Source organism: Mesoplodon mirus (assembly GCF_964341445.2).
Source record: "Mesoplodon mirus genome assembly, chromosome: 19".
NCBI classification, from domain to species: Eukaryota; Metazoa; Chordata; class Mammalia; order Artiodactyla; family Ziphiidae; genus Mesoplodon; species Mesoplodon mirus.
Window position 1 is genome coordinate 56,336,601 of NC_138995.1, and position 22,180 is coordinate 56,358,780.

A 22,180-nucleotide genomic window follows, 5' to 3' on the forward strand; every position below is an offset into this window, starting at 1 on the left:
TGCTTGGAATGCCCTACCACTCTGTTTTTGACCATTTGTGAGCCAGCTCAGGAGCTCTGTCAGTCCTCTGGGCTCCCCTATCTGGGTTGTCATTGCCTAGGGAATGTGTCTGTCTCTCCTGTAGAGTGTGAGCCCCTGGAAAGCAGATCTGGGGCCACTGGGTCGACGCTGTGTTCCCAGCACAGGGTTGGGTTGACCCGGGGCACTTCAATAGTTGTTTGGGGCTTCCCCAGTGGCACAATGGTTAGGAATCCGCCTGCCAATGCAGGGGACATGGGTTTGAGCCCTGGTCCAGGAAGATCCCACATGCTGCGGAGCAGCTAAGCCTGTTCACCACAACTACTGAGCCCGTGAGCCACAACTACTGAGCCCGCGTGCCTAGAGCCCGTGCTCCACAAGAGAAGCCACCGCAGTGAGAAGCCCATGCAGCGCAACAAAGAGTAGCCCCCGCTCACTGAAACTAGAGAAAGCCCACGCGCAGCAACGAAGACCCAACGCAGCCAAAAATAAGTAAATAAATACATAAATAAATAAAATTAAAAAAAAAAAGTTGTTTGATGGCCAGATGAATGAATAAATGAACAGATGGGAGAGACTATGCCGGGCAATGTCTGTGTTCCTAGCAAAGTGCCACAGTCCTGACTTGGAGGCCATGTCAACAAATGCGGTGAACAAATGAATGAGTGACTCGGCTGGAATGCCCTGAGTAAATTTTATTTAGAGCAGCTGCCTACCTCTTCTACCCCTGCCCTCTAGGGGCAGAAAGCAAACCAACAGTGAAAAAAAACCAAGCTAAAATCATGTATGAGGGAAAACTTGCTATCTACCTGCTTGGGGAAGGGGGCTATGGGGCCTCAGTCATCCTGGTCCTCCTCCTCCTCTTCCTCCTCCTCCTCTTCCTCTTCCTCTTCCTCCGAGGCCGCCAGGGCCTGCTCCTGGGCAGCCTTGAGGGCCTGCTCCTCCTCCACTGTGGGGTCGCTCATCTCCATGATCTCCGGGCCGCTGGGGTACTCCTGCTGAACTGGGGCTGGCAGGGACGGGCTGAAATTCTCAGGACTGTACTTGTGGCCCCAGCCGATGTAGATGTTCTCAAACTTCCTGGAGGGGCAGAGAGATGCTGGGAAATCCTCCCTCAAAGACCCCAGCCTGGACTTTTGTTAAAGGTGGGACCCAGCCTAGGCATGGCATGCCTGCAAAGTTATGTGTGGTAGAGTGGAATGTGCCCACCAGGTTTCTCTGTTCATTTGTTCTTTCAGTGTTCACTTAGCACCTACTAAGTGTCAGGTCTTGTCTAGAGCCGCACTGTCTAACAGCACATGTAGCTGTTGAGCACCTGAAATGTGGTGAGACTGAAGAACTGAATTTCTAATTTTATCTGATTTTCAAATTTCACGTGTGGACTCTTCTTTGACCCATTGATTATTTAGGACTCTGTGGTTTAATTTCTACATACCTGTGAATTCCCCACATTTCCTTCTTTTACTGATTTCTAATTTCATTCCAGTGTGGTAAGAGAAGAAATTTTATATGATCAATCCTTTTAAATTTATTGAGACTTGTTTTATGGCTAGCATTTGGTCTATCCTGGAGAATGTTCCGTACACACTTGAAAAGAATGTGTGTCCTACTGTTGTTGGAGTGGATTTTATTTAATTTTAATTAATTTTAATTAACTTAAACAATAAAACTGATACTTCATTTATTGGAAGACATCTAAGTATGTCTGGGACAACCTGGGTACACGAATCTACTTTTTCAACTCTAAGTGCTGTGAAATCTGAATACAGGTCAAGTATTTCTGATGAAAATTTAGTACCCGAATTGAGATGTATTGTGAGTGTAAACTTCACCCCAGATTCTGAAGACTTAGTATGAAAAAAAGAGTGTAAACTAGCTCATTAATAATTTTTACATTATTGATTTCATGTTGTAATGAGAATGTTTAGGATATTTGGGGTTAAATACATTATTAAAATGAATTTTGCCTGTTTATTTTTTATTTATTTATTTATTTTGTGGTACGCGGGCCTCTCACTGTTGTGACCTCACCCGTTGCGGAGCACAGGCTCCGGACGCGCAGGCCCAGTGGCCATGGCTCACGGGCCCAGCCGCTCCGCGGCATGTGGGATCTTCCCGGACCAGGGCACGAACCTGCGTCCCCTGCATTGGCAGGCAGACTCTCAACCACTGTGCTACCAGGGAAGCCCGTCTGTTTATTTTTATTTCTTGAATGTGGTTACAAGAAAATTTAAAATGACATATGTGGCTCATATTTTGTTTATATTGACCAGCACTGGTCTAGATATGGGAACCTAGCAGTGAACAAATTAGACAAGAATCCCTGCTGTGGTGCCTACATTCTAGAGACAGGAGACTGACAATAAACCAGAGCATAATTGGTTGCATCCCAGGCCCACCAATTCACCTCTCCCCAGAATTTTAATGGGAGAAGGAAAGAGGAGTAGATGGGAGGAAAGGGAGCGGACTAAGAGACAGGGAGAGAGGCGGAGAGTTTGCCACGGGGAGCAGTTTGGATTTGACCTTATTTTCATAGCCTTGCTGTTCCCTCGAGAATCATTTTCCTCCGGGTCTTCCTCGGAGCCTTCAAATACACTGCCTTCCTTGGAAGACCCTGACCTCTGCCAGCCCTGGTTCCTGGGGTCCAGGAACCAGCAGCCTCACCCAGGAGGCTGTGCTTTCTAGGAAGGCAGAGTCTTGTGCTCCAATCCAGACCCAGGCGACCAGAACCTGAGCTTTAACCAGAGCCCCTGGTGAGTCCTACCCACTCACAGTTTGGGAAGCTCTGGTCTAGAATGTCCTTCTGCCTGCTTTGCCCCTAGTTACTTCTTTTTTTCCCCCAAAGATTTCCGATCAAGGCTGTTTTTCTCAGCCTTGAATCCTTCCTTGATCCCCTCAAGACATGACAGGTATGAGCTGTCATTGGTCCCTCCAATCTCCCTAGTGGTACTTCTCTTAGTTTGTAACAGGATATTTCATGGGGGTAAGGGGGTGAGGGAGGGTGAAGCTCGATGTACATCTAACACCTATGCTTCCTCTGCCTGCTCCCAGAGTAGGATGCATATCTGCTTTTTCAACAAAGTACTTGGGGCCCAGCGTACAGCTGGTAAACGGTGACATTCAAGAATCTTTTATAAAGAAAAAAAGTGGCGAGATGGATGCATGGTTGGGTGGTGGATGGGAGGGTGGATGGGTGGTTGGGTAAGTGGGGGTTGGAGGATGGGTGGGTGAGTGCAGCTCCAAGTTTGGATCCTTTGCTTTCAGAGGGATGCTGGCAAGTTAGGGTGTGGCCAGAAGAAGGGCGCTGGCCAAAGCAAGCATACCTCTTCCATGCTTCTGGAGGCGAAAAAGAAATGGTCAAGAATGTGGTTAAATTATCAAGAATATGTAAAATCCCACCTTGACTGTGAAGCATAGTATCGAACACAGTGCAGGCTGTTCACTGGTATGGAAAAGGAAAAGCTGTGAAAAACCGTCATGCCATCTGCTGGACAGAGCCGGTAAGTGCACGCCCCGTGGCTGCAGGCTGCGCTCTCTAGTGGCTGAGCGGAAAAGCTGGGATGGTGCCTGGTGAGAAGCTGAGGGACTTGTCTCGAGTGTGTAGCCGAGGTGGGAGGATGTGGGAGTGACTTCCACCTGCCAATCTTTTGGGAACAGCTGGTGGGGGATCCTGGTGGGGAAGATTTGTGCCCTTAGAGAGAAGATCCTTCAGATTGGAAGAACTGTGGAGGAGGCCCAGGGAAGGAGTTAGCTTCCCCAGAGATGAGACTCTGCCCATCGAGGCCACCCCAAAGGGGACATCTGAGTCCTGTCTGGCTCCATGCCTCAGACAGCAGGGAAGCCTGGGCCAAGGGGCCAAGGTATCCACGTTTGAATACTGCACAGGCAGTGTGATCCCTGAGTTAATTCCTTCCCCTTCCTGACCTTCCATTGTTTCATCCCAGGGGCTCACACACTCGGTATGGGATTTCTCGTTTTAGCCCTAGTGGGACCCCTGGGAGCTGAGTGAGGAGGTTAGCCCCTGGGGGCTTCCTGAAGGGAGCTGTCCCAATCTCTGCCCACCCTGGTGAGTTGCCCCACCCGGCCTGGCTCTGATGAAGTTGTAGCGGCGCCCTCTGCTGGGAGGCACTAGGAGAAGACCTACTTGCCACTGGCGTAGGCATAGGCCCCTGGCCAGAGATTGGAGCGCATGACAGCCACGGAGTACTGGGGGCTGAAGCTGCAGGACGGGCGGGCGGTCCACGGTGACATGTGCATGATTTCTGTGGGGGAGCAGAGCGCACCAGGGAGGTCAGAGGCTAGGCTGCACAGCCCCCTGGAGGGAAGGTAGAGAGGAGGAAGACGGGGAGCAAAGAGGGAGGACAAGGAAGGGCCTGTGGGGCTAACAGCATTGGCTTCAGTGTTTGAACCCTGGCTCTGACCACTCTCTCACTGTGTGGCCCTAGGAAGCCACTACACCTGTCTGAGCCTCAGTGACCGCACCCGGGAAAGGAGGCACTTATCTCACCTCCTTTGTAGGGTGGCAGTGAGCCCTGAGGCCCCGACAGGGGAGCTACTGTGATTCTCCTTCGAGGCTGGCCATCAGTTTGGACCAGGGATCAGAGGACAGGGCACAGGCTCCAGGATCATGGAAATCGGGGTCCACATACAGACTCTGTTCGCTCGCCCACTCTCAGCCTCTCCTTTCTTCCTTCAGATGCCTGAGATCCCCACCTCAGGAAATTCTTGTCTAGTCTTCCAAAATCCAGCTCAAGTCCTGCCTCTTCTGGGAAGGACTCCCTAGCTATCTCTCCCCCTCCCCAAACCCATATGGGACTCGAAAGACCGTATCTTACCATCTGGACCATTGCCATGTGCCAGACAAGGTTCACAAGATGGACACATTCCTACAACTCCATGGGATGCCCATTTTATAGATGAGAACACAACCAAAGCTCACAGAGGTGCCCCCCACCACCAGTCTCGCTGCCCCTCCTTTTCTCCCAGTCTCCACCAGAGCTGTGTGTGAAGTGAGGGCTTTTACCTGCATCTTCTGAGAGTGGCATCAGCAGCGGGGGCCCGACCTCCTGCTCCGCCTCCTCTATCCACTCATCTGCCTTCTCTTCCTCCTCCCCCAGCTCCTCCTCCTCCTCCTCTGTCTTCTGCAAAGGGTTCACCCAAGTGCAGCGGCCCTGGAGGTGGGGAGGAGGTCAGGTGGTACCCCCAGGGCACAGAGCCCGGCCTGTACTCTGGGAGGAGGTGAAGGACCAGGCAAGGACACTGGGGACGGGTCCTGTTCTCAGGGACCCAGAAGTGGGTAGAAGGACAAGGTTAGTTGCACAGGTAGGAGGTGAGGGGAGAATGGGCTGAGAGCTGCAGCAGTGAGATGGGGACTCCTGCCTCTCTCAGGTTCTGTGGCCTCCATTTGTGCATCCATTCATCCATTCATTTACTGTATATTTAAGGAGCACCTACCAGATACAGGCACTGCTCTCAGCGCTGCATATGTGTCCTTGAGAAAAGAAACCCCCCCATGTCTGCCCTTGTGGAGTTGACATTTGGCAGCCCATATGATCCTCTGTTTGCTCATCTGCGAAATGGGGGTGTCATGGGTGCCTCTCTCATTGGATTGTTGCTGGGTTGCAGGAGGTACTGAAGAGCAATAAATGTTTGTTGAATGAGTGAGTGAACCTAAGTGCAGAGCATGTAGCAGACTTCAGTTTCAGCAACTATGAAATGCGAATGACCATTGTACCGATCTCAGAAGCAGTTATTTGGATTCAATAAAACATTGTGGAGTCAATGTTTATTGAATAAATGAATGAATAAAAAGTTCCTAGCACACAGCAGGTGCTGCCTTGAGAGAATAAATAAATGTATGTAAAGTTCAGACACACTAGGCATTCAATAAATGCAGGTCCACCATCTCTTATCCACAATTCCAAAATCTGAAAAGCTTTTTTGAAAACCAAAAGTTTTTTCATAAGTCATTTGGCAGAAACCCTGACCTGAGTGATCAGAAGCTCTTCAGTTCTGCTGCAGAAATAATGATGCCTTTGAATACAGGCTGCAGCCCCAGCCCCTGCTTGAGATGTTGCATAATATGTAGTATGTGCATTGTGTCACTTTTTTAGTGTGTGTGTCACCTTTATTTTTATTTATGTTTTTAAAGTACTCTTATTTTTGTAACTACTGTTTTTTTGGCCGCACCAGGAGTCTTGTGGGATCTCAGTTCCCCGACCAGGGATCAAACCCGGGCACCCCCCTCCAGAAGTGAAAGCACTGAGTCCTAACCACTGGACCACCAGGGAATTCCTGTCACCTTTTTAAAATCTGAAAAATTCAGAATTCCAAGGTGCATCTGGCCCCAAAGGTTTCTGACAGGGGACTGTCAACCAATATCTGTTGAATGAATGAAGGAATGGATGAATGAATACTACTGAGCATGATGCCTAGCTGCCGAGCAGGTGCTTGCTGTCCTATTTTGGAGTCACACCTGGTGCTACGACTCGCGGGGAGGCTGGAGTCCGGCCCTCACCTGTGGCAGGATGTGCTGCGTATGATGCACCCAGTTGGCCATGGAGTCCACCAACTCGAGGACCGGGATGCCCTCAAAGTCGGGGTTCTCCTCGTAAGAGTCACGCCGGGCACCGCCCTCCTCCTCCTCGTCGCCCTCCTCCTCGCCGAACTGGTAGAAGCCGAGGGGGCTGATGTGTGTGGCAGCTGAGATGCGGGCGATCTGGGCCCGCAGGTAGTTGGCCTCGTTGCCCGGGAAGGGTGGGTAGCTGATGACCGGCGCATCCAGGAAGCCAGTGAAGAACTTCTTGATCTTGCGGGCCTGCACGATCTGGATCGGCGTGACGTGGGGCAGCCTCACCCACGGCCGGCCCGGCTCGTTGCACACGAAATACACGTACTTGTTGGCGCCGTTTCGGCTCGCTTCCTTGGGGACGACGGGCGGCGGCTTCCACGTGGGCTTGGGGATGACGTCGGTGACCTTCTCCTCGCCCTCGTCGCCCTCCTCCTCGCTGTGCGCCTCCATGACCTCACCGCCCTCCATCATCTCCTCCACCTCCTCCTCCACCTCCTCCTCGCCCTCCAGGAATTCCACCTCAGCCACCAGGTAGCTGCGACTGAGCCCCAGGATCTTGCCCCAGAAGCGGCAGGTGTGGATGGGCTGCTGCTCCACCAGCTGCTTCAGGGCCATGAAGATGCGGAAGCTCTCGTCTGAGCTCAGGCCCACGCCGGCCTGTTCGAAGTAGAAAGCCTTCTCCATGATGTTGGGCACGGCCATCCTGGCCTGCAGAGGGCGGGGCGGAAGGCAGAGGGAACCAGGCTGAAGCCCTGCTCCCCAGCCTGACTTTTCTAGAGTCTACAGAGTGAAACGACTCTGTAACCCAGTTGCTCATGCCACTGAGATGTAGGGCTAAGTGTGCCAAGGAACGATGATGCCTAAATTGTACAGTTGATGTAAAAGATTTGAGGACAAGCATCCTGAGGTTTTTCCCAAAGGTATATACTGCATTCCCATTTTCTTACAAGCTCCATTTGTGAACAACACAGTGTTAAAAGGAACAATTATTGTATCCTCTTCCTTTGCCTGCCAGACTGCTTCGTTGTTCACAAATGCCTGAAGTTCTTGTCCACAGGAGGAGGATACGTTCCCACCCCCACCCCACTGCATTCAGGAGTGGCCATGTCACTTGTTCTGACCACTTGAAATGGCAGTGAAAGGGACACGGGTCATACCCAGGCAGGAGCTGTAAGAAACAATGTGGGTTTTGCTCTGCCTTCTTTTTCCTGCTCTGCAACTGTGGAAGCCTGTGTTACAGTGGCACTTCCATCATCCTCCAGCTCAAGTGTCTGATAAGCCAAGCCCCCTTGCCAAGCCTGGATGGGCAGGTAGTGTGAGTGAGAAATAAACTGTGTGGTGTTAAGTCACTGAGATTGTTTGGCTGTTTGTTTGGTTTTTTTTAAATGTTTATTTTATTTTTTGGCTGCATTGGGTCTTCGTTGATGCATGCGGGCTTTTCTCTGGTTGCAGCGAGCGGGGGCTACTTTTCCTTGTAGTGCGTGGTCTTCTCATTGCGGTGGCTTCTCTTGTTGCGGATCATGGGCTTCAGTAGTTGTGGCTTGCGGGCTCTAGAGCACAGGCTCAGTAGCTGTGGCACACGGGCTTAGTTGCTTCGCGGGATGTGGGATCTTCCCAGACCAGGATCCAAACCTTTGTCCCCTGCATTGGCAGGCAGATTCTTAACAACTGCACCACCAGGGAAGCCCACGCTGTTTGTTATCTCAGCTTGAAATGGCACACCCTGACTAATACTCTATAGGAGGAGAATTGTTATATTGAAAGGGATTCTGGCAGTTGCCCTCAATCTTTTTTTTTTTTTCTTTTTGCCAGGCAGTCCAGCTTGTGGGATCTTAGGTTCCTGACCAGGGATTGAACCCACGCCCCGTGCAGTGGAAGTGTGAAGTCCTAACCACTGGACCACCAGGGAATTCCCTGCCCTCAATCTTAAACGCAGTGCAAAACTTGTCTGCCTAGGGGACTTCCTTGATGGCACAGTGGTTAAGACTCTGCGCTCCCAATGCAGGGGGCCCGAGTTTGATCCCTGGTCAGGGAACTAGATCCCACATGCACGCCACGACCAAGGGTTCACGTGCCACAACTAAGGAGCCCACATGCCACAATTAAAGGAGCCGGCGAGCCGCAACTAAGGATTCCTGGAGCTGCAGTTAAGGAGCCTGCCTGCCACAACTAAGACCCCATGCAACCAAATAAATAAATAAACCTTGTCTGCCTAATTGATATTGACACCAGCAACTCGGGGACAGGGTCAAAACTTAATCCCAAGACTCACTGTGCTGCCAGTAGGGAAGATAAGGGAATGAGCATAGAAAACTCTCTTTGGGGTGTGTGCCTGGCCCATGAGCCAATGGCCATCACCCTCTTTCTGGTAATGTCTTCCACCCACTTGGCAATGGAGCGGCCACACCAACCGTGATTAAATGATATCACCCTGCCTTCTGGCCACTGGTGATTGGAGCAAGTGAGGACAACTGCTCCAAAATGGCACATCAGGCTCTTCTTCTCTGCCTCTGCAATTTGTAACTGGGTGGAGAGAAAGTACATCTGGCGTCTCCCTGCCTAGAAATTACTTCTTTGGGATGGCTGGGTTTAAACCCGGGTTGGTCTGGCTCCAGAGGTCATATTCTTAGTCCCTACTCCTTAATTCCTCTATTAACTGTGGTCAGAATCTTCCTTCCTCTTTCTTTCTCCCAGTTTCCAGGAAGATCCTATCTATGATCTGGGAGAAAAGATTTCCTAGTGGCAACTAGATGAATTAAAAAAAAAAATTCAGGAAGTGTGGGGCAGCTGTATGCTGCCGTGTGAGGAGGGAGGGGAGAGAGAGTAGAGGGGAGATATGGGCACTGAGATCCCTGAATACCAGCTTGGCCTGGGGCCCAGCTACATTCCTGCCCTTGGGTTCAACGGCAGATGGCACCATCCTCAACCCCCTTCTCCACTGCTTGCCTTCTCCACAGTAACTTTCCCAGCGCCCCTTGCAGTCAAGGGATAATGTGACCCAATCTGGCCAATAAGACACAAGCAGAGGTTTTCTGAGGGGCTCCTGGGAAACTTTTGCTCCCCTGATTGACTGATTGATGTATTTATTTATTTACTTATTTGGGGGGGCCACACTGTATGGCTTGCAGGATCTTAGTTCCCCAAGCAGGGATTGAACCTGTACCTTCAGCAGTGAAAGGGCAGAGTCCTAACCACTGGACCGCCAGGGAATTCCCTTGCTCCCCTTGTTTAAAAAAATAAAGGGGGAGGGAATTCCCTGGTAGTCCAGTGGTTAGGACTCAGGGCTTCCACTGCTGTGGCCTGGGTTCAATCCCTGATTGGGGAACTAATATCCCACAATCCCGCAAGCCACATGGCTCAGCCAAAAAAAGAAGGAAAGAAAAGAAAGAAAGGAAGGAAGGAAGGGAGGGAGGGAGAGAGAGAGAGAGAGAGAGAAAGAAAGAAGGAAGGAAGGAAAGGGAAAAAAGGGGGAGACATACGGTGAAGAGCTTCCCCTCTCTTTTGGGGGCGCTGGTGTGGATATGATGTCCGAGGCTGTAGCAGTCATTTTTCAAACATGAAATGACAAACTCAAGGACCAAACATCAACAACGTGATGAAGGCAGAACAGAGGGGAGGAAAGAGCTGGGAGTCTTCAGGATCTCACAGAGACGCTGCCCCAACTCTACTCACTCTTGGCAAAGTGAAGTAATGAAATGTTTTGCTGAACTGCTTGTGCCATTTTAATCAAGCACTTGTAGCCCAAAGTAAGCCTTACTGACTGCCTTGGCCAGAGATAGGATTTAATTTATTTATTTTTCTTATGTTTTGGTCATGCTGCGCGGCATGTGGGATCTTAGTTCCCTGACCAGGGATCTAACCCGAGCCCCCTGCAGTGGAAACGGAGTCTTAACCACTGAACTGCCAGGAAATTCCTCAGAAATAGGATTTATAACCAGGCTTCTATGATGCTGAAAACGGCTTTCTTGGTTTGGGTGGAGTGGAGGGGAGGGATGAGGGAAGAAAGCCCTCAGTGCCCCTTCACTGGGGAGCCAACTTACCAGCCCTAGACTGCTTGCACCTATTAGGTGTGAGAAAAACTATCTCGTCTAAGCCACTTGTCTTCATTTCTGAGACAACTATTTCCTGTCTTAAAGTGATCTGTGTTGCCAAACAAGTACAAGAATAATACTAAAGTTAGTTTAAAACTATGAATGTGAGTATAGTCAGGAACTTTTCAAAACAGAGGTGCAGTGATGGGGAGTCTTATGCTACCAAACAGCCAAACGTGCTATGCAGCGGTTGTACACAACAAGCAGGAGAGTCCCAGAGCAGAAAGCCATCTACAGAGCAAGGCAGAAAACAGAGACTCCAGAAACAGACTGGAGTCCGTATCGGTGTAAATAAATGGTAGAAGTGGCATTTTCAAAGCAGGAGAAAGGATGGATTTTTCCATAAATGCTGTTGGGGATCATGGAAGAAACAGAAATTCTTTGCATTTGGAAGAAATAGAAAATGAGAGAAATGAGAGCCCTTCCTCCCGTCAGACAGAAAAACAAATACAAAATGCTGAATCATGGATTTGAGTCTCTTCCTAGAAGCATGCACAGGCCACAAACGCCCACAATTTTGCCCTTCTACAGACCTCCTCCTATTAAAAACTCCAGCTCAAAAAAAAAAAAAACTAAAAAAACCAAAACCAAAACCAAAACCAAAACCAAAAAACCTCCAGCTCCAAGTTCTAAGGGGGTGGGACTCTAGGGACCAAGCGTTCGAAGAGGGCGGAGCCTCCCTCAGGATTGAATTTTAAGGGGGCGGAGCCTCACGGGCTGTGGAATTCTAAGCGGGTGGAGCCTCTAGAGGAGGCGGGGCCGACAGGGACTTGCGTTAGATAGGGGTGCGACCTGGAGGTGTGGGGGAGGAAGGGTGCAGTTCTAAGGGGGTGCGGCCTCCCAAGGAGAGACTGCTGATCTGAAATTTAGGTAAGACTGTTCCTCATGTCTAAGACTTGGATTCCGACCTGCGCTCTGCTCACCCAAGGAAGGGCTCATTCCTTGGCCAGATTGTCGTTTCCAGTTCTCTCACTATCCCACCCCACTGTCGCCAGAATCCTAGAATTTCAGAAGCATAAAACGTGAGCACAGACCAACAGCATCAGCAGAGATGGCAGAGGTGATAGCCCGGGCTTTGGAGGACATGGTCCTGCCTTCCTAGTCCTGTCTTTTCTAGTTTCGAGCCCTCTAAGTCCTTCCTCCACAAATAGGAATAATAAATGGCACTTGCCTTACAAGGTTGTTTCTGGGAGGAAACGAGCCCATGCTCCTAAAACTCTTAGCCGGGGGTGGGGGGTGCCTAGGAGGTGTCAGAATTATGATAAACAGAGTTCTCAACAAATGTTTCTTAAACGAGTGAAAGAACATTTCAGCCAAATTTTAAGCCATCGTCCAATGCTGGAAACAGAATCGTGGAATTAAATATTCTGAGGATAGTAGAATGTTCATCAGTCATGGGTGGAAGAGTTCTCAGCGGGTCTCAACTTGCAAAAGGGGAAACTGAGTCCCGGGGATAGGAGGCAAATTCAGTGTTGAGAGACTCCAGGAGTCAGTGGGTTTCACAGAAAACGTCCACAGAGCAGTTATTTGCAGAAAGGAGTAAGGGATGGTAGGAGAAATCAGCCTCCACCTCCATGTGGCTGGAGTCAGCTTTCTACAAAGCAGAGCTGTCCAATCTTTCCTCTGCTTCAAACCCTCCCACGGCGCCCCAGTGGTCTCAGGAGAAAGCCCAAGCCCCTTAGCCTGGCGTTCAAGGACCTCTGTGACCTGGTCCCCGCCCCACACTCTGGACTGAAATCGTGTGTGTTTCTGGGGGGTGCTGTGCGCTCCCTCCCCTCCAGGCATTAGCAGGAGCTGTGCCTAAACCCGGGCCACCACCGCTCTTCCGCCGCACGCCCCTCCCCACCCACCGGTTCACTCACCGCCTCCTCCTCCATCTCCTGTTCGCCCTCGCCGCCGCCGCTCCGGCCGAACAGCGCCTTCTGCCTCTCGGCCATCTCGTAGGTGGTCTGCATCTCTGGGTCATCCCGAAGCGTGTCCAACTTGGGGTGGAACCACTCCCACTGAGTGGTGCGGTTCAGCGACTCCAGGAGGAACAAGGGGTCCTCGGGCCGCTGGTTCAGGATCTTGGTCAGCAGGTTCACCAGGTGCTCATACCTGCCTCCGGGAGAGGGGAATGGGACGTGGGGGACATCGCTCACTCAGCATACTGAGCTTGCTGCTGTGTTTCTGGCCCTGTGCCTGGCTCTGGGGACACAGGGAAGAGAAAAGGTCCCTGCCCTGGTGGAGCTGATGGTCTGGTGATGGAGACATATTAACCAAATGTGCAAAATATATAGTGTGTTGGGGGTGGTAATTTATACGGAGACAAATAAAGCAGGGAATGGGGACTGGGAATGCCAGGGATAGGAGATGGTTTACAATTTTAAATAGGGAGGCCAGGGAGGGGGCATACCATGCGAATATTGGAAGGAAGAGTATTTCAGTCAGAGGGAACAGCATATGCATAGGCCCTGAGACATTTTATGAGTCTAACATAACCTTGATACCAAAACTCAAGGAAACTAGGAGAAAGGGAAATTCCATGTCATTCTCATTTAGAAATATAGATGCTGAAATTCTAAGCAAAATATTAGCAAGTGGCATCCAACATCCACAAAAGGATGACACACCATGATTAAATTTGGCTAATAACAGGAATGCAAGACTGAACTGGTATTAGAAAAACAGGAAAAAAATATAATTCAGCACACTAACATGTTAAAGGAGATACGTAAGATCACCTCAATAGGTGCAGAGAAACTGATAACATTCAACACCCATTCATGATTTTTAAAAACCTAGCAAACTAGGAATAGAATGTAATATTTTATAATCTTATAAAGGGGAGCCACAAGTAACCTGCAGCACACACCAAACGTAATGGTAAAAGACTGAATATTTCTCCTATGAGATTGGAAATGAAGATGCCTTCTTTCACCACTTCTATATAATAATGCACTGGAGGTCCCAGCCAATGCAATCCGACATGAAAAAGGTAAAAGAATTAGAAAGGAAGCAAAACTGTCATGGTTTGCAGATGATATGGTTGAGAATGGAGTGCAAAGGCCTTGAGCTGAGGGTGTGCCTGGCATGTTGGAGGAACACTGAGGAGGTCTGGAGTAGGGCGAGGAAGAGGGGTTGTGGCGGGAAAGGAGGCCAGAGTGATAACAGTATCATCATGGCTTCCAATCACCCGAGTCAGGCACTGTGCTGGGCACCTGAGAGCAACGTTGAATTCTCGCCACAATCATACATCTGAGGAACAATTACGATCCCCACTCTCCAGATGAGGAAACTGAGGCTTAAGAAAAGTTGAGGTCATGAGGTCACACAGTGGTAACACAGCCAGGATTAAAAACCAGGTTGGCCTGATTTCAAAACATGTATGTCTAGCCCTCTTCAGTGTGCAAACCCTTTGGCAGCAGTCCTGGGTGTGGTGGAGGGCCATCACTGAATTGGGAAGGGTAAAGAGGAGTGAGACTTTGGCCAGGGCTTTACAATAAGGGACCTTGAAGCTCCTGAGGGCTGGGTACTGTCAGGGAAGACATGGAGGTTAATTTTGACTAGATTTTAGGATCTGAGGTAGGAGCTGACTAAAGATGAAGTTTGGAGAGGGAGAAGGGGCTGAATCATATAGGGCCTTGAAGGCTGTTACGAGGAGCCTGAACCTTCTCCTGAGGGCACCGGTGAGCCACAGCAGGCTCGGAGAGGAGGAGGAATGGGAGTCAGCTTTGTGCTTTAGCAAGACCTGTTACTTCAAACTCTTCTTCTCTCACTTCCTCTCTTCCTCCCTTGGTTCCAGTCACGCCAGCCTCCTTGCTGTTCCTCAAACACGGCAACCTTCAAAGCCTTGAAGCTCACTGTGTTCTGTATCTGGACAACTCTTCCTCCAATTACCTGCAAGATGCTCTCCCTTACCTCCTTCAGGTCCCTGATCAAGTGCCACTTCCTCAGAGAGGCCTTCCCTGACCTCACACTATTTAATATCCCCTCCCTATCCCCCTTACTCTGCCTTATTGCTCTCCTTAGCTCTTATCACCACCTTATACCTTATTATATTTATTGTCTACTCTCCCACTAGAGTGTCAGCTTCATGAGGATGTGATAGGGGGCTGAGAGGTGTGTTATGACTGCAGCTAAGTGGCCTTGGCAAGTGCCTTCCTCAGGCAGGAAACTTTAGTGGAGCCAAATCACTTGTGTTGAAATCCTGGCTCTGCCACATCTTAGCTGTGTTACTTTGGATATGGGACCTAATTCCTCTGTGTCTGTCTCCTCTCTTGTAAAATAGGAACAAAAGATGTACTAATCTCAGCCATGAGAACCAGATGTTTCTGTGTGAAGCGCTGGCACAGTCTGGTAAGTAAATGCTAGCTATCGTTAGTATTTATTCCCCGACTCCTAAGCTGAGTTAGAGGCCCCCAGAGTGGTCGCTGGTTCTCAGTGAGGAGCAATCTCGTCTGAGACCCCAGGCCTGAGGCAGGGCCTTGCCTGGGGCTTCTCCTTGCCTGGGCCCCTCCCTCTCCCCACTCCGGGGCCCCCTTCTCACAGGCTGAGGTCGCCATTGACGCTGGTCTGCAGCAGGTAGGCCTTGGCATTCTGCACGGCCAGCTCTCGAGGTTCTGGCTCAGGCACCTCCATATTGAAGGGCATGAAGCCCAGCTCAGAGGGCGGGAACTGGAGCGCAGGGTCGTCCCGTAGGTAGGGCCCATGCTGGGTGTCCTGGCTGAACTGCAGGTCTTCTCTCTGGTACCTGGTGTGCTGGCCCAAGAGGTCAGCCCGGGGCTCCTGGTAGGCAGACTCCACTTGCTGGAATAGGTTGCCTTCACCCTCCTGTAGCTGCTGCAGCATTAGGCCGGCGTTGTGGCTGGCCTGGAGCCTGCCTTCACTCGGGTAAGTTTGGGGCTGTACCTCTGAGGGAAAGCCCGTATTCAGGGAAGGGTATTCAATGCTCCCCCGCTGGGCCTCCTCGGCCTGAAAAATAAAGTTCTCACTTGGGGTCAGACTGGCCCCTTGTGACCAGCCCCGGTTGATCTGGCTCGACACCGTCTCCCGACTGCCGTGCAGGATCTGAGCGTCGAGCGGTATCTGCTGCACCTCTTCAGGGACAGTGGGCTGGGGCCTAGTGTGTTCCCGACTGCGCCGCCGCTCGGAGACCTGGGAATTCCTACGGCTGGTGGTCGGCTGAGGAGGGGGCTCAGGGTCGGGGGGTAGGTCTCCCATAGTTCAAAGGGATCGCAGATTCCTAGGAGGAAGGCTTGCAGATAGGCAGGCCAGACCAGTCGCCCGGCTTGTGTGTGTTCGGCAGCCGCTAGGCCAGCGGTGCCGGTTTCTAACGAGGGAGGGCGCACGCGGAGACGCTGGGGCCAAGCAGCCGGTTTCCGCGCAGGCGCAACGGCACGCCAGAAGGGCTTCCAGTTTTCCAGGGAGCTCCCGGGCACGCCCACTAGCTTCTGCACAGTTCCACAGCTGACACGGAGGCAGAGAAGAGACTGCACCCTTGCCCCAGACCAGCGATCTTTTTAATTTTTAAAGGCAAAGCACCGCCGGCAAGCCCCTCCCAGGCCTCCCTGAGCTCCCAGTCCCACTCCCCTTCCCCACCAAGCCCCGTCAGCTGTTCCCCTTGGTCTCGGGTTCCCCGGCTTCCTCAGCAGTGGGGCTGGGAGTCTTCACGGTGTCTTCTCCGGCAGGGGTGAGGGTCTGGGGGCTCCGCTCTTCCTTTGAAATCAATCCGCCCGCTGCAGCTTCCTGGTGACAGGAAAATGGGGAGCGGTCAAAGACAGCCTGGTCCCACCTCCACTATTTCTTCAGGCCGTACCCTTTCTGCACCCTCCCCGCCTTGGGCACTCGGCACACGTAACCCCAGGCCCCTGATCTTTCTCGTCCTCTGTTGCTCTGAGGTTGTCAGCCCTACCTTAGGTAGGGGTCCCTCAAGACTAGAGTCCAGCAGTGCAGCTTCAGTCAGCCCCGAGTCATCATCCATGCTGATGAAGATGGCCGGGGTCTCACACTCAGGCCCCTCCTCCCGGAAATCAATGGCTTCCTCCGGCTGGGGAGGGCCTGGCCGGGCCGAGGAAGAGGACAACGACGAGGAGGATGAGGAGGGGGCTCCCACTCCCCCAGGCTTCAGCTTCTGTTCCTCCTCCAGCTGCCGCTTTAAGGCCTTCTCCTGGGCCAGCCGCAGGCCGATGAGGTCTTGAGGGGGGCGGGGGGCCGGGGGCGGTGCCAGGGCCAGGGGCTCTAAGTCATCCTGGGGGTGCGGAGGGATACACAAAAGCTCAGGGACAGGTGGGACCTAGGACCTAGGACCTAGGCTGCTCTCATGAGGTTGGTGGGAAAGAAGGCAGAAACCATCCTAAGAAGACAGCAGACTGGGCATAGGGAGTAAGGGGCAGCTGTCTCTCCACCCCCAGTTCCTTTCAGAAGCCTCGGCAGAGAGATGGCTGGAGTGGGTAGGAGGAGGGGACGGGGCCTGTCTGGCTTGGGGAGGGGGCTGCAGGCCCTCACCTCTTCCAGGGGCCCGGCAGGTGCTTCCTTAGTCTCTGGCTCTTGCTTGCCGCTGGCCTCCAGGATGGTCATGATGGAGTTGGGGATGTGTGCTTGCTAGGGGAAGAGCAGGATGGGGGTGCTGCGGACAGCTCTGACCCAGAGACACCCCACCTCACCCAGATCCTTGGTGTCCTTGACCCCCAGAGGCCCAGACCTTCAGGGCAGTACAGGGCTCCCCTCTGCCCATCCCACCCAGTCCCCCAGGGCTGGACCCATGGGGCCACCCACCCCACACCCTGAGGTACCTGGTGGGGGGTGAAGGAACGGACGTGGGCCAGCAGGGGCTCCCTGAGCTCCGGGCACTTGTCAAAGACGGCACCCAGCTGCTGGGGTGGGAGCTGCAGGATGACCTGGAAGCTCTGGGGCTTGGTGCGTTGACAGCACTTGATGAAGCCCTCCCACACCTTGGGATACTTCCACACCTGGACCAGGCAGGGAGGGAGCAGTCATCAGGGGGCCTGCAGGCAGCCAGCCACCCCAGAAACTGGGAGAAAGACCTTGCCAAGATGGCACCGCCTCATTTCATTCACAGCAGCCTCTAGAGGGCGACATTAGCCCTGCAAAACCTACGAGGCCCAGGTGCGGGGACTTGTCCAGGGTCACACAGGTACGGCGCCAAGGGGCAGAACCAACATCTGAACCCAGGTCTGTCTGAATCTGCACTTAACCTCTAAGCCAGATGTTGCAAAGTAGCAACCTGTGGCCTAAATCCAGTCTGAAGGCTTGTGTATGGGGTTTGTTTTTTTGTTTCATCATGGTATTTCTAAAAACAATTTCTAGCTCCTCCTGAAAAACGGGACCATCTTTCAGCCCTGGTACGCATCCTGGCTGGGTGCACAATGGTGGGGGACAAGGGGCGGCCATACCTCTCCTGGGACGTGCACCCCCTGAAGCCTTCTGCTTGCTCCTACCACCCAACAGCCCTCACTCGTCACGTTGCCACCCTATACCTGTTTGACTCAGTGACCCCTAAAAGGTTGTATTGTCTCAGCAGAGGGCAGGGCAAAGAAGCTGGCTGTCTTGGTAGAGCTTACTCTCTGCATCATGGCTCCCTTGGGGTAGGGGCCAAGCAGGCTGGAAAAGCCCGGGGTTTTGCCTCACGTCTGTCTGTAGTGTGTCCTGATGCAGTCCCCTGCTTGGGAGACTGGGGTAGTCAGGGGTGGGTTACCTGCTTCATGATGAGGCGGGAAAGGATGTTCATGACGAAGCCCCCCAGGCGGGGGTACATGGTCAGGGACTGGATGACGGTCCTCATGAGCAGCATGGGCAGGGGGCTCTGCTCCATCAGCTGCTGCATCACCACGGCCAGCACCTCCGACGTGTACACGTTCCGCTCCGCAAAGCACAGGTTGGTGGCTGTGAGGAGGCGGAGAGGGGGCCTGTCCCCTTTGCCCAGCTGCCCCCTGGGAAGTGGGAGCCCCACCCCTTAGAGAACCTCAGCCCCATTATCTGCCCGTGTGAGGGGAGACCCAGCCCTGACTTCCTGAAGCTCCAGGCAAGACAGACTTCCCCCACCCAGCAGAAGGTCTTCTTCTAAGGGGACACTGTGGCCTGGTCCTTGGAAAGCCTGGGAGCTGGGTCTAAGGGAAAAGACACTTCCATCTCCTAGAAGCCCCACTGGGCAGAGTGGGAAGACTTTGGCCCTCTCTCTTTGGGGACAACCCCCAGAAAGGGTGAGGTGAGAAAGATATATTGCCAACCCCTGGGGACCTATTCTGGCTTGATTGGTGTGGCATGGCACCTCCACCCCTACTGGAGAGGGAAACAGCTTTAACTTCCATAAGTAATCCCATAGGAGACAGAAGAGATGGTCTCCACCAGCAGGCTGGTCAAGAGACTGCCCACTCTCAACCCAGTGCGTGAGGGCTTGTGCTGGTGCTCAGGTGTTACCAGGTGTAGGATTACGCGGAGGGCACGGTCCACAGAGTAATGAGAGAGGGGTGAGAGGAGGATGTCTGGGCATACGATGAGCTCCCCAGCTCAGCACCCAGTGCCAGGAAGGGCCCAAGGAGGGCTGGTACAACACAAGCACCCACGAAGGCAGGCAGACCAGGGCAGGCCCTGGGGTCTGTTCCCCCAGGAGTGGGTTGTGGTACCCCAAAGTCAGTGGTGCTCAGATCCATTGTGTTAATGGGGAGACTCCAGGAACTGCCTCTGAAACCCTTCTTCCCCAAACACCACTTGCCATGTGAGTCTGTCAACCAGGAAGTTTTTATTGAGCTAGAAGAGACCCCCAACACTTGAGAGGCTAATGGAGAACAGGGGTGGGTGCCTATAAAGAATGGGGGGTGGGGGGCTCCTATAAGGAAAAGGGGGAGGATGGAGGCATTACAGGTAGGGAGGAGGTTGGAGGCAGGGTAGTGAGGATATCTAGGCTGAAAGAGCAGAAGGGACAGTAGAAGGTGAACAAAATGCAAGAGGACCTGTCAGAACCCGAGGCTGTTCCTCCTCCTCCCTTCTAGGTAGCTGCTGGCTTCTGCCTGCTCTGCCTAAAAGCCTCCAAAATCAACCCTCTTCCTTCTCCTCCCCCTCAGCTACACCCCAGCCTCCTCCTGGGCCTCTCACCCACCCTCTAATCCACCCTCCATACAGCAGCCTGAGGGGTCTTTCAAAAGCTCAACCTGACCCTGTACCTGCCACAGGCCCTTAAGTGAGCAAGTCCAAACTTGAATTGTGGCCTATGAGAGACCCTGTGTGGGCAGGGCCTACACGGTTATAGCCTGACCTCATCTCTTGACCAAGCCCCCTCCCCCAAACCGCCAGATCCAGCCAGGGTGCGCTCTGCACTTCCAGAACCAGGCCACGCTAGCATCTCTCTTGGCCTCTGCAAACGTTCTTCCTTTCTCTGGGATCATCTTCTCTCCTGTTACCTCACCCCTATTCATCCTTCTGTGGCCTCAGCTCAGGTGTCCCCTCCTCCAGGAAGCCCCCCGTAACTAGACTCTGTACTGGACTTCGGATCTGGAGCTTGCAGTCAAGTAGGGTTACTAGTGCAACTGAGAAAAGCACTGGTGCCTGGGCGGAGAAGCGTGCTCGGGAACTGACTGGACTGCATGCTGGGGATGAACAGCCGGCAGGGTGACCAGATGAAGGGTTGCCAAGAGCTCACCAATATAGAGGCTCCGTGCGGGCCTGGGTTTGTAGGAAGAAACACGTGGGGTTCTAAAGGCCAGGACTTGCTGACATCTCCAGGGCCTGGTCGCTGGCTTCGTGTGTGACCTGGGCTAAAGCCCCTTTTCTCTCTGGGCCTTGGTTCCCATGTATAAGATCAGAGACTAAATCTGGGTCCATGAATGGGCTTTAGTGAGGTGGCAGGGGTGGGCGGGGCCTACACGGTTACCACCTGACCGCATCTCTTGACCAGGCCCCCAGACCCAGCCAGGGTCAGCTCTGCAGTTCCAGAATCAGGTCATACTAGCATAATCCGAACCCCTCACATTGTACACGAAATCACGTGAGGGCACCGTCCTGGGGAACGGGCTCGTAACTTTCCAGAGACCATCTAAGGGGCCAGGGCATGTAAAAAGACTACTCCTGGAGTCTCAGCTTTGAGACACTTTTCACTTTACTGCTTCCACTAGAGGCCTTAGTTCCTTCTCCGTTGTAGCGTGTTTAAAATTTTCATAAGCTCCTCTCTTGACCCAAAAGTTGGAGAGAATTTGCTGAGGAAGACTAGGAAATAAGTCACTGAAGAAGCTACTTCAGGCTAGACATGAAACTAAGTGGCAAGAAGGGAAAAACCCCTCCCCGCTTTTAAAGGAGAGAGGAGGAAGCAAAGGACAGTTGTCTTCCGAGAAGAGCAGGGGACAGTAAGCGCTTCCACCTCTGGGCGAAAGCATGGCTTCTGGACCAGGAACCTCTTTCAGGGAGGAAGTGGAAGGGAGCACTGGGGAGAGCTGAGGGAGAGAGATTGTCCCACAGGAGGCAGCCCTGGGACCCAGGTTGCCATCTGCAGGAGGAACCAGCAGGACCGGGTTTCCAACTCAGATCCACCCAACTTCAGATTCTGTTTTTTTGCACTATACCACTTAGCTTCTATGTGACCCTGAGCAAGTTACTTAACCTCTCTGGAACTTCCGTTTCGTCTACAAAACTGAAGTCAGCGTACTTACCAGGTAAAGAGTGGTGTGGATTGGCAGGCAGGCCTGTAAGGTGCTGAGGAAAGCCTGGCTCAGAGTAAGTGCTAGGTAAACAGTGACAGCAGCTATTATGAAACTGCTAACTGTGGTGAGCCCACCAGGTTGCCACCAACTCCTCTGCCCTGGAGGCACACTCTCCGGTCTCAACTGGAGGCCAGACTAGACTCCTGGTCCAACAACTGTCCTGGTGCACTCTGTCTGCTCTGCCGGCTGTGCATCTGCCCAGCTTGGCCAAGGGCTCTGCTTAGTTAGTTTCTCAGGCTGGTGCTGGGGGGGGGGGGGCTCCCCACCCATCCTGAGGACTACTGTGTGTCAGTGCACAGTGGGTGCATCAGTTCCTTAGGTGGGGGGAGGGAGAAAGGAAGGACAGAAGGGGGGAGGGAGGGAAAGCAACGAGGGTGGGTGTCCGGAGCTCTGAGATGGGGCTGCAGGTGGCATAATCTCCGACTTGGCAGATTCCAGCAGGGGCACGTGGGCGACTGGGTTCTTCCCCAGGTCCGAAGTGGCCAGACCACTCAAGGGGGTTTGGGGGGAACGCCTCACCTTTGATGATGGACTTCATGTCACACTTCGAGGAGTCGATGTTGTGTAATGCGATGAGAAGTTCTCCAGGGTTCAGGGGGGACAAGGCTGAGTTCCCTTCACCTGCAGCAGGTGGGAGTGGCGGGGAGGTGGAGGAGACAGTATGGAGGCCTAAGAAACAGGTCCAAGTCCCCCAAATTGGGGGGAGCGGCGAATGAAGACAGGCACCCTCTGGGATTAGGGGTACAAAGGGCTGAAGTAGCGGAAGGAGGAGACTGAGAACGCAAGAGGGGCCTGAAGGAGATAGCAGC

At 52.7% G+C, this 22,180-nt stretch overlaps 2 protein-coding genes across 4 annotated transcripts in view; both read right to left on the minus strand.

The window, feature by feature from the left end:
* Positions 1 to 854: 854 nt before the first annotated feature.
* On the minus strand, positions 855 to 15,882 carry RSPH6A (radial spoke head 6 homolog A; the record flags this gene model as incomplete). The annotated part of the gene is made up of 6 exons (XM_082607213.1): positions 855 to 1,098; positions 4,163 to 4,280; positions 5,042 to 5,189; positions 6,536 to 7,297; positions 12,543 to 12,777; positions 15,209 to 15,882. The coding sequence occupies 6 exons, from the start codon at positions 15,880 to 15,882 to the stop codon at positions 855 to 857; spliced, it is 2,181 nt and encodes a 726-aa protein (XP_082463339.1).
* A 277-nt stretch (positions 15,883 to 16,159) lies between these two features.
* The window catches only part of SYMPK (symplekin scaffold protein), a 35,588-nt gene continuing 29,567 nt past the window's right edge, over positions 16,160 to 22,180 (minus strand). For 2 of the 3 annotated variants that reach the window (XM_082607794.1, XM_082607793.1), the window contains exons 22-27: positions 21,891 to 21,992; positions 18,377 to 18,564; positions 17,454 to 17,630; positions 17,167 to 17,262; positions 16,574 to 16,909; positions 16,160 to 16,407 (exon numbers count right to left, since the gene is read on the minus strand). In XM_082607794.1, coding sequence (XP_082463920.1) covers positions 16,270 to 16,407; positions 16,574 to 16,909; positions 17,167 to 17,262; positions 17,454 to 17,630; positions 18,377 to 18,564; positions 21,891 to 21,992 — 1,037 coding nt within the window. In that variant the 3' untranslated portion in view covers positions 16,160 to 16,269. The remainder of the gene's footprint in view (positions 16,408 to 16,573; positions 16,910 to 17,166; positions 17,263 to 17,453; positions 17,631 to 18,376; positions 18,565 to 21,890; positions 21,993 to 22,180) is intronic. The other variant, XM_082607795.1, reaches the window with a different exon arrangement.